The sequence below is a fragment of the Raphanus sativus genome, chromosome 6, assembly GCF_000801105.2.
Source record: "Raphanus sativus cultivar WK10039 chromosome 6, ASM80110v3, whole genome shotgun sequence".
Taxonomy (NCBI): domain Eukaryota; kingdom Viridiplantae; phylum Streptophyta; class Magnoliopsida; order Brassicales; family Brassicaceae; genus Raphanus; species Raphanus sativus.
In genome coordinates, this window is record NC_079516.1 from 18,882,665 (window position 1) to 18,894,266 (window position 11,602).

The 11,602-nt window shown below is 31.8% G+C and overlaps 2 protein-coding genes across 2 annotated transcripts; both read left to right on the forward strand.

Annotated features, from left to right (window-relative positions):
* The first annotated feature begins 1,994 nt into the window (after nt 1–1,994).
* Nucleotides 1,995–3,887, forward strand: LOC108807381 (uncharacterized). The gene is made up of 4 exons (XM_018579659.2): nt 1,995–2,330; nt 2,491–2,675; nt 2,832–2,901; nt 3,278–3,887. The coding sequence occupies exons 1-4, from the start codon at nt 2,252–2,254 to the stop codon at nt 3,682–3,684; spliced, it is 741 nt and encodes a 246-aa protein (XP_018435161.1). The 5' UTR covers nt 1,995–2,251; the 3' UTR covers nt 3,685–3,887.
* Nucleotides 3,888–8,526: 4,639 nt separating this feature from the next.
* On the forward strand, nt 8,527–11,305 carry LOC108812922 (transmembrane 9 superfamily member 3). The gene is made up of 7 exons (XM_018585320.2): nt 8,527–8,758; nt 8,978–9,018; nt 9,109–9,694; nt 9,774–9,911; nt 9,989–10,145; nt 10,234–10,718; nt 10,797–11,305. Exons 1-7 carry the CDS (start codon nt 8,607–8,609, stop codon nt 11,014–11,016), a joined length of 1,779 nt encoding a protein of 592 aa, XP_018440822.1. The 5' UTR covers nt 8,527–8,606; the 3' UTR covers nt 11,017–11,305.
* Nucleotides 11,306–11,602: the final 297 nt, after the last annotated feature.

Sequence of the window (11,602 nt, forward strand, 5' to 3'; positions counted from 1 at the left end):
TTATCATAATCTTTCGATCAAAAACAATGTTTTATCATTAAACTAACAGTAACAAAACAAGAAAAACATCATCGTCTTCACTGAACAAACTTTGGAAAGAACGTCTCTACTGTCTTGTTCATTTCTCAACTGTCATCATTTAAAAAACGATCCTATATTATAAACTTCTAATGATGATCTACAATTTGCAACAACCAAATCTAATTAATTGCGCATAGAATTCTATGTGTACATTATATATTAAGAATATATGCATATAAGTTACCAAAAAAAAGAATATATGTATATATAATTATATTTCAGACCTGGTAGTAGCTAAGTGCAGTTAAAAAGAAAATTTAGTTCTGGTGTTTGATACAATAAAAGTGAATCTTTGTTACTGTCAAATTAACAATCAAATTAACAACGTTGTTATAATATGTTCATTTTTAATTTTAAATGACCAATTCACACTATCCTTATGAGTTCAATATTAAGCTAAAACAATGATTTTTTTTAAGATTGAGAAATGCAGAATGCAAATAACAAGTTAATTTAGAAAAAATTTCAGATGATTAAAAAGGCTAGCCTAAGGTTACTTCATTGGATGTCAAACACTTGCGAACCAAATAGTTATGCAAGTTCAATTTGAAAAAAGTCTAAAACTCGGATCACTAAGGTTAGATCATCCATTCTTGTGGAATTTTTCCTTATGCAGATCGATCTTGATACGTAAATTCTCGCTTGGATCAAGACACGATAGCACACATTAAGTTTATGTCTGATAAGTTCACAGAACATCCTAATATCTACTTTCGCTGATTAGAGATATAATGCTTATTCATAACAAATCTAGCAACCTAACTCATAGTTAATGGATAGATTAAACCTAAGTTCATACATCAAGTGATCAATTTAATGTAAGTAGTAAGAATAGTTATGGATAAAGACAATCAGTGGATACTTATTTATGTTTACCTCACAGATCTAACACCCTAAAATCCTAAACTAAACAAGTTGACTACTCAGCCATGAAGTAAGAAAGCACATAGATTGATAATACATTATGCGATTGAATAGAAAAAAATAGAATTCAGAATAATCTTCTCTATGGAAAGAGAGATAAAACCGTCTCTCTTACAAAGTGCAGATCCCAAATTAAGAGTTTTGTGTCTTGCAAAAATTAGTGTAGTCGAATAAAGAAAAAATAGGTAGAGTATATATAGGGAGGTGTTGTCGACTAGGGTTGAGAGATAGAGGAAGTAAGAAAATCCCGAAATAGTAACTTGGTTTCCTTAAATATAAGGGAGAAGTCGAAGACTGCTCTACTTTGGAGACACTCATTGGGTTGATCCGTTAGATTATACGCGGAAAACATCAATTTTGACATTTTTCTCACTCGTCTCTCCAGAGGCTCCAAACCTTATTCTAGACCTGGAATGACTCCAAAAAAATTTAAAAGATTCGATAAAGACTCTAAAACATTTTTGAAAACATACGTATAATGTGTCAAAAACACAATATATCAGTTTTAGATCTTTTAAATTACTTAATCAAATACGTTTATATCTAGTGCGTTTTGAATTGCCGACATTTTTTTACAATCCATATGTTTCTGATTCTAGTATACATTGACTGAGTCGAGTTATTAAGATTGTTTACTAAATTTGCTTAAAGGGGGACAGTAAGAAAAGAACATATAACAGCATGATGTGATATCATAACCTTTAGCCATTATTAGGTCCCCCGTCTAACCAAACTCTAACAAAAATTCAAACACTTTACTTTTTCTACATAAAACTCCCACACTAATTTCCAATTATATATGTCATACATGCTACTATTTGACGGACTAAATGACATAATTATTTAACTAAAAAATTAATTTCGTTTCTAAAAGAATGACTTTGAATTCATTTTAGCTGCACAATTACGTTTTTGATTAATTAAACTCGCGAAACAGCTTAAATTATAGATCATTTGACGGAAAATTGTTCGAGTAATCATAAATCATGTTCATATCCCAAAGAGAAAAAGACACTATCCAACAACTGTTCTTTTGCTTTATTTTTTCTACCGTTGACTGTATTGAGTACAATCTCTTCTTCATCTTCTAAAACTATCCACTGCTTTTTAACTTTACTTTCAAATTCTATTGTTTTATTTGAATTTACTTTCACTTTTGACACACAACAAGATAAATAGGAAGCCATATAGGTTTTCGTTTTACAAAACACTCAGCAAATCATTCAGAAAGAAAAAAACACAAAACATGAGTGAGCTTCTCTACTCTTTACCCACTTGGAATCTACACAACCTTGGATCACTCTTCAAGCCTGACTTGAATCCTGGTATCTAGATACATACATATATATGCTATTTATCTCTCTTTCCTCTTTCTGCTAAATTATACATATGTATATTATATATATCTTTGTATGGACGTACATGTAGTTATTTACGATTATGCGATGAAAAATATTGAAGTGAAATGTGTGTTATAAATTGCAGATGCATATGGATACATAAATGGATCGCCACAACAGATTTACAGATCACCGGAGATGGATTATTCCGACGTCTCCACAGGTTACCTTGAGGACGCACTTATCGAGTCTTGTGAGAGAAGCAAAAGAAGACGTCTTTTGTTCGATGATCCATCAAAATCTCTCGAGGATAGCTACTCATATTCGCAGGTTTAAGTTTGATAATTTTTTTTGAAACTATCTGTCTAATGATTTATTGAATTATTTCCTAATATTCTATACATATTCTCTTCGATTATCATTTCCAAATGATTTTGTAAACAATATATAAATTCAATTTAAAAATGTTGATCGTTGAAAATGCAGAACGATTGGGGCCTGCATGAGAGTTATAGCTGTCTGGAAAGTCAGTTTGTCACTCCACCTGTTAACATAGGTGAGACCTACTTTACTATGTTTCTATATAAATAGTTTTGATGAAACTATTATTTTATCTAATTGTCGGGTTTTTTTTAGAAAAAAAAAACTTATTGCCGGATACAAAATAGTTTCAAAAAATCCGCAGGATGATGTTATTCTTTTATGGTCGGGATGACTTTTCAATAGTTCTAAATTTTGAAATAACAATGCATTTCTAAATTCCGCAATAAAAATAAATGAAATAATTTCATGCGGTCCATCTACATGTTTAGAAGTTAGTTTGCTGGATTTCTAGCCACCACGTCTATTCTATTTGCACTCTTAACTTTATGGTCTCATTTCGAAGTAACCTACAATATAAAACTTGTTGATTAATCATTTCTGATGTACAGATGAACGTACGAGTGGAAAACGTAGCCGTGAGGAGCCGATATCGACCGAGTACGAGTCTCCCCATTTTTCTGTTTCTCCTGACAAAATCTATGTCCGAGAAAAATCTCCAACCGAGCCATCTTTGTCTAACTGTGGTAATACGAACAAAAGACTATTCGCGAGAGTGGTCTATCCATTTGGATTGGTGAAACCAGGTGGTCGAGAAGAAGATATAACTCTAAACGATGTAAACAAGAGGATTCTAATGCCACCGGCTCGACCTGTTCGACATCCGGTTGGAGATTTTGCCTCTAGAACGTGCATCTCGACCCATGGACCAGGTCTCTCCGGTAAACCCGTGGTGGCTCTTACTAGGATCCAAACACAGGGGAGGGGCACAATTACCATAATGAGAACTACGGGATGAATCATGTAATATTTGTAATCAGTTGTGGTTGTAATGTGTAAAATATTTGAGGCCAATGTAGAATAGAAAGCCAAAGTAATCGTTGGCTATGAGAGAAACTTTCAGCTTTTGTATAGAAAGTTAGGGGAGGTAAATTTTGAAAAAATGATCTACAATATCCGGTGCGTTTTCTAATATGAATAATCACATTACCTTCTTTTGAATTTCTATATATTTATTTTGAGATTTTTTACTTTTTTGTCATATTCTACAAAGCATTTTGTTATTATCAAGAGAGTGATCACAAGCTAAATAGATAAAGTAGGATAGATAGCAAATAACTTAAAAATATACGTTGGTCGAGTGGTAAGTGTGTGTGTTTCTATTAATCATGGGTTATTTTGGATTTATGGAGGGTCCATATCAAATAGAGGTACAATCTTTAGATAACATTCTTTCATATATATATATATATATATTTTTTTTTTTTCAGAAATAATATGACATAGTTCTCCCATCATGTAAATCAAACCTGAAATGTGTTAACATTTCAATCCCGTTTCTTTATCGTTCGATCACTAGATCCTAGACAAAAACGGTCAAGTGTATTTAGTTATGTTTCTTTGTAATCTTTGAAAAAAAATAAAATCAAGAATAAAGAAAAAGAGCCATTAAATAAAGCAAAAGGAAGATATGAAATTCTGAAATGGAGAATATAAAAGGGTATAAGGTAAAAAGATAAAGAAAAAGGATTATTTTAAATGTTCTTGGTTAAAAAATTCCTCAAATATTTTATATAAAATCGTTGATACTTAGTTAGTACACCATATTAGAAGAGAAAAATAAGACTGGAGTCTAGACGTTAATAGAAGAGTTTATCAGAAATTTGGAATCGAATGCGGCTAGTAATAAGTGTTGAAATAAACTTCACTAGTGTTTGACAAAAGAATAAAGTTCATTAGTAGTATTATTATATTAGCCGCAGCTCGTTCGGGTCCATTCTTTATCAGCTTTGGATCACCGCCGTTGTTTAATGTATCGACGAAACAACATGGCTAGGACTAAAAAAAAAAAATGGCTAGGACTAAAGCTCATGACGTCGTGCTTGTGTTATGTTTACGTATTGTCGGCACGAGCTAATTAGCTGTAGGACAAAAAATGAAGAAGAAAAGTGGCAACTGATCAATTAGAAACAAAGGTGCCAAGTTAGCAAGTGGCGCGTGTATGTGTGTGTATATATATATATATATATATATATATATATATATATAAAATACCAAAAACAAAAGAAGTAGCGTAACTATACTATTAGAACAGAAACACAAAATTGGATTCAATTTGATTATAGATAAAAAAAATTAAAATATTATATAATATAATTAAAGTATTGCAACATTATCTTTAAGCCTAATATATTTATATTATAACAAAAACAACCTTAAATTTTCGTTTTATCTAGGAAAACAATTATGCTAAGAGCATCTGCAATCGTGTATTGCCATGGCTTGATTTCCAATTCCAAATTTTGATTATTTTATTAATTTTTTGTTTTTCGTTTAATTAAAAAAAAAAAGTAAAAGTGAGCTTATCTTGCCACGAAACGTGGCGAAACACAACCAAAACGAATCTTTACCTTAGGATTTAAAGGGCCGGTAACAACATTATTACCAAACACAACAAATATTTTAATGTTTTTTTTAGGTAACAGAGCCAAATACTCCGCGTTGCGGGTGCTCTAAGAATTTATACTATTAAAACAAATTTTATTTTAATTCTAGGTAAAACAATTTAAAAATATTATATAATAAAATTAAGTAAAGGAGATTCCGATAATTCACATAGGTATTTAAGCCTATTTCGAGAATCTAAAAAGCTTCTCCTCAAATGGGAGGCGAACCCTACAATATTATCCTTTTTTCTTTGAAGAAAAATGTTAAATTTGGGTCTATTAAAGACACAAACCTAATTTTCGGATGAGAGGTGCAGTCTCCAGATAGATTTTTTCCCGGATACTTAAATGGACCGTAAACATAGACTCATATCCACGTGGCTACATACATATGGACCAACATGGCAACTCCTCCTCTAGTGAAAACCATTAGACTACCACAATGTGGTTACAACATTATCCTTAAGCCTAAGGTATCTAAACTATTAGAAGGGAAGTACATTTTGTACTTAACCCTAAATTTTGCTTAGCAATTACCTATCAATACCACTAACTTAAATTAAACATTAAGTTAACCAATTTAATTCGGTTATCACCATGAATTTCGTCACAAACTAAACCATCATTAATGACATACCACACCACATTAATTTAATTGACTTACTAAACTAAACATCATATATTTCCGTAGTCAACAATTAAGAACTTACCAAATACATCCTATTTTTAAGCTATGAAATTAACTAAAACGATTTCTATCTTACTAACAAAATCTGCATGTTACTTTCAAACTTTGAAATGCTATTTATTCCTAATTATGTGCTAATCTATTATACCAGATTTAAATCTCTTATCTTAACTAAAAAATAGGTTATGTTATTAATAAAAAATGGAAGTCTATTATATTAAAAAATAATATATCTGAGCCTGATTTAAAATATACGAAAATGAACCAATCTAATTACAAAAAAAATTTCTAAAACAATCATAAAAAGGTAATTTAACTTTATAAACATTTTTCAAATCAAATTAATAATTTAAAATTGATTTATATCAAAAATTGATTCAAAAATATACATATATTCAAAAAGTGTTTTTACTAAAATATTTTTAGTGACCATTATAAAAAATGTTTTCAATATATATATATATATAATTTTTTTTTTTTTTTTTTGGAACATATATATATATAATATACTTGATTATATATATATAATATACTTGATTAAATTATTATTTTTAAATGACATTAATTTGGAAAAATATAATATACTTGATTACTTATATGATCGTATGTAAAAAACATTAATTATATGAGAACACATATATGATATATAAAAGAAAAATATGATATATAACAGTGAATGCAAAATTTGAATTTTATATTCTTTAAAACAAAACATTTATAATATAATTTAATAAAACCAACAAGTATACTTAAAACTCTAATACTTTACTATGTAATTTACCAAATAAACTAAATAAAAGCACAATAAAAGAAAAAACTCAATCTCATAGTTTATAAATTAAGGCTAATAACATTGACAAGCCACACCAATGTCAAACACGAAAAATGTATGAAATTATAACATAACTAATATAAAATAAATAAATTTATCGAATTTTGAAAAGTTAAAAAATATATGATTATGAAGAATAAACACCCGCGCGGATCAAAAACTAGCTAGTTTATATTATAACAAAAACAACCTTAAATTCTTGTCTTATTTATGGTAAAAATTGATGTTAAACAAATAAGAACAATTCTCTCAAATAGCCATTTTCAAATTTTTGTCACAGAAATAGAATTCAAAAAATAAAATGATCAAGATAGCCCATTTTTGTTTTGAAATTTTTAGTATTTATCATTTATTTTTTGGAATTCGAACCTCATTCTCAAAATCTACCCGTTAACTCTAAACCTTAAGTCTAGATTAGTTAACCATAGATGTACAAAATTATATTTTACCCTTTAATAAAATCTATTTTAGTTATTTTCCTCCTTAAGTGCTATTTTGTGAAAAATAGCTATCTAAGAATTTAAATAGGACGATTATTAAAAAAAAATTTTTTATAAAGTGATATTATTTATAAGGTCAAACATTAATGTCTCTAGATAAGAAATTATTTAACCAATTTCTTAATTAGTTTCTTAAAATATCTTAACCCCCCCCCCCCCCCCCCCACACGATTTAAATTTATATATTTACAATAGTAACAAATAAATATTTTAAAATATATCTAATACCATCTAACATCTTTAAACTTATTCCTCAAACAATATACATAACAAAAATACACTAATATTATTTAATATTTTTCGAATAGTAAACAAATTAATCAAAGTACATAAAATTACACATCTAATAGTTTTTTCAGTTTTATGTAAAATTAAAAAGTATATAAATTTTAAATTTAGAAATATTATCAGTTTTCTCTGGGTTTTAATGAGTCAACCAGAGAAAGGTCATGGGTTAATGATAATTTTTTAAAGATTTTACCAGGTTTATCAAAATTTTAGTTAGCAAAATGTTCATTAAATTCAAACCAAATTATATACGGATTATTAAGTTTACCGGTTCAACCGCGGGTATGGGTCAGATATGAAAATACTGAATATCTAATCTTAAATAAATATGTAGATTAAATTTTTTAAATTAGTATTAATACCAACTAACATTTTCACTCAAAAATTACAGTTAAATCAAAAATATTCAATATATATATATAGTCTTGCATAAGGTGCAGACCCTAGTATAACAAATTACAATATTATAAGATTAATCAGATTTTATCTACTTAAAGTTTTGTAATTTAAATAATTGTAATTTAGTTTGGAGTACATAATATGCAACAAAACTAAAGAAATATAATTGTTGTATTTATATATGTATATTTACATGTAAAAATAAGAAACAGCATATTATTATTTATATAAATTATAAAATAAAAGGAAAATATTAATTAATTATTAGAAATTAATTATCTGGATTTTTTTTGTATTTTGTGCATAAACATAGAAAAATCACTTACTACAAAATATAATATAAATCACATATAGTAAACTCAGAAATATGTAAACTCAAAATCTCAATGTAAAACAGTCTATGTCGGAACAAAAATTGAATTTCATTTGTTAAAATTTATTTTATTTTCTGGCAATCAGATAAATAAATAATCATTTGTCGTCTTCTTCACCATTTTGCATTTGCGTTTCTCCTAAAATAAAAAGCAAAATCAGATCTCACCGATCTTTCCCCCTCACAGCAACACCATGAAAACACCGACGACGCTCCTCCTCTTCGTCGGAGCTCTTATCATCTTCGCCGCCGGAAACGTCAGATCCGATGCCTCCGATCATCGTTACAAGGAAGGCGACTCTGTTCCTCTCTACGCCAACAAGGTCGGCCCGTTTCACAATCCCAGGTAAAACGATCTCTACTCCACCTCCGTCTCGCTAGGTTTTTCAGATCTTAGATCTGAGATCGTATTGTTGATCGTTGACTGTACATGCGATTGTTGTAAAAGAGCTACGATGAATGTAATGCGTTTACGAGACCGTTAGATCTGAGATTGAATTGGATTAGAGAACTTGATCATGAGATGACTGATTTTAGTTGTGTGTTGTGATGATGATGATCGCAGTGAGACGTATCGGTACTTCGATCTACCATTCTGTGTTCCAGGTACGATCAAGATTGATTGGTTCCCTGTCAATCTTGAGATCTTAGGGACTGACTCACTGTTTGTTTATTTTGATCCGTTGGTTTTGGCAGAGGGAGTGAAAGATAAGAAGGAAGCTTTTGGTGAGGTTTTGAACGGTGACAGGCTCGTTAGTGCTCCATATAAGCTTAACTTCAGAGATGAGAAAGACTCTGAGACGTACTGCAAAAAGAAGCTCAGCAGAGAAGAAGTTGAACAGTTCCGAAGAGCGGTTGAAAAGGATTATTACTTTCAGATGTACTATGATGATCTTCCTATCTGGGGGTTCATTGGGAAGGTTGACAAGGAGAGCAAATCAGATCCGAGCGAGTTCAAGTACTTCCTCTACAAGCACATCCAGTTTGAGATTTTGTATAACAAGGACCGAGTTATCGAAATCAGTGCTAGGATGGATCCTCATTCGCTTGTGGATCTCACTGAGGATAAGGAAGTTGATGCGGAGTTTATGTACACTGTGAAGTGGAAGGAGACAGAGACTCCTTTTGAGAAGAGGATGGATAAGTACGCAATGTCTTCTTCTCTTCCACATCACTTGGAGATTCACTGGTTCTCTATTATAAACTCATGTGTTACTGTCCTCCTCTTGACTGGTTTCCTTGCAACCATCTTGATGCGAGTCCTCAAGAATGATTTCATGAAGTAAGTTTTGAAAACTCTGACTCTTTAACTCACATCTCTTTTATCTTTGATTACTAAAATTGTTTCCCAACTTGTAAAGGTATGCACAAGACGAGGAAGCTGCTGATGATCAAGAGGAAACTGGATGGAAGTACATTCACGGGGACGTGTTCCGGTTCCCAAAACACAAATCTTTATTTGCTGCATCACTCGGTAGCGGGACACAGTTGTTCACTCTGTAAGTCTCTCTTCATTTCATGCCGATGCTTCTCTTTTTACCGACAACTAACCATATCTTCCCTTATATGTCATCAGCACTATATTCATCTTCATGCTTTCACTTGTTGGAGTGTTCTACCCATACAACCGAGGAGCACTCTTCACCGCCTTGGTCGTTATCTATGCTCTCACATCTGGAATCGCTGGATACACCGCCTCCTCTTTCTACTGCCAACTCGAAGGAAAGAACTGGGTAAGTACTAAACACCAAACCCTTCCTCTCGAAACCAATCACTGTTTTTAACACAAAGCAATTAAACATCCTCATTTAATTTTCTCAGGTGAGAAACTTATTACTCACTGGAGGTCTCTTCTGTGGCCCATTATTCCTCACCTTCTGCTTCCTAAACACCGTAGCAATCGCCTACAGTGCAACCGCCGCTCTTCCCTTTGGAACCATCGTTGTGATCGTCCTTATATGGACACTTGTAACTTCGCCTTTACTTGTATTGGGTGGCATCGCCGGTAAAAACAGCAAAGCGGAGTTCCAAGCTCCAGTCCGCACAACTAAGTATCCACGTGAGATCCCGCCACTCCCATGGTACAGGAGTGCTATACCTCAGATGGCCATGGCTGGGTTTCTTCCTTTCAGTGCCATCTACATCGAGCTATACTACATCTTTGCCAGTGTTTGGGGCCATCGAATCTACACCATTTACAGCATCCTCTTCATCGTCTTCATCATCCTCTTGATCGTTACCGCGTTTATAACCGTTGCCCTGACTTACTTCCAACTCGCCGCTGAAGATCACGAATGGTGGTGGAGGTAAGGTCACGTTGCTGATGCACTTGTATTACATCATCGATCGCAGGGATTTTGAACTATTTTAATGTTTATCTGCAGATCATTTCTATGCGGTGGGTCGACTGGTTTGTTTATCTACGCGTACTGCTTATACTATTACTACGCGAGATCAGACATGTCTGGTTTCATGCAAACATCCTTCTTCTTTGGTTACATGGCTTGTATTTGTTACGGGTTCTTCCTCATGCTTGGGACTGTTGGCTTCCGTGCCGCTCTCCTCTTCGTCCGTCACATTTACCGGTCGATTAAATGCGAGTAAAACTGTTGCTGCCAACCACACACTCTCAAAGCATCACTTGCGATTCTTTTTGGTTGAACAAAGAAGATGAAGAAAGAGATCCGTACTTTAGGTAAGTAGATAAAGCTCTTTGTTTTAGAGCCACAAAGGCACAAACCAAAACATCAAATGGCTTTTTAAGGTTTTATATTCTTAGGGTTATTTTATTACAAATGCTTAAGTTTTTGTCTCTTTTCTAACGTTTATGTTCAAACTTGTGTTGTTTAGGCGAGTCTTTTCTACTATAAACGTTTTCTCTCTTTTTGAGTAATTAGTTAACTACATTGTATCTATAATGTTTTTCGTTTTTCGACTTCACTACATAAAACATGCTAGCTTGAGACGGTAATAAAATCTCAAAACAGAGAGAAACCAGAGAGGAGTGAACGTTTTTTTTTTTTTTTTTTTTTGAAAACAGGAGTGAACGTTATAACTAATATTAATAGTAACTAATATTCTTAATAATATTAAAAACATAAAAAAAAAAAACAGATTTGCTGAATCGTAAGTACCATGTACTAGTAATCCCTTCCTATCAAGCGGTCGTAAGTGAAAGTACCTATGGTTG

What these genes read in the sequence shown, in the direction of transcription:
- LOC108812922 (XM_018585320.2), top strand. Translation starts at nt 8,607, where the DNA reads ATGAAAACACCGACGACGCTCCTCCTCTTCGTCGGAGCTCTTATCATC. An exon ending in AACTCGAAGGAAAGAACTGG is followed by an intron (nt 10,146 to 10,233) that starts GTAAGTACTAAA and finishes TAATTTTCTCAG; the next exon opens with GTGAGAAACTTATTACTCAC. An exon ending in GATCACGAATGGTGGTGGAG is followed by an intron (nt 10,719 to 10,796) that starts GTAAGGTCACGT and finishes GTTTATCTGCAG; the next exon opens with ATCATTTCTATGCGGTGGGT.
- LOC108807381 (XM_018579659.2), top strand. Translation starts at nt 2,252, where the DNA reads ATGAGTGAGCTTCTCTACTCTTTACCCACTTGGAATCTACACAACCTT. An exon ending in CAAGCCTGACTTGAATCCTG is followed by an intron (nt 2,331 to 2,490) that starts GTATCTAGATAC and finishes TATAAATTGCAG; the next exon opens with ATGCATATGGATACATAAAT. An exon ending in ATAGCTACTCATATTCGCAG is followed by an intron (nt 2,676 to 2,831) that starts GTTTAAGTTTGA and finishes TTGAAAATGCAG; the next exon opens with AACGATTGGGGCCTGCATGA.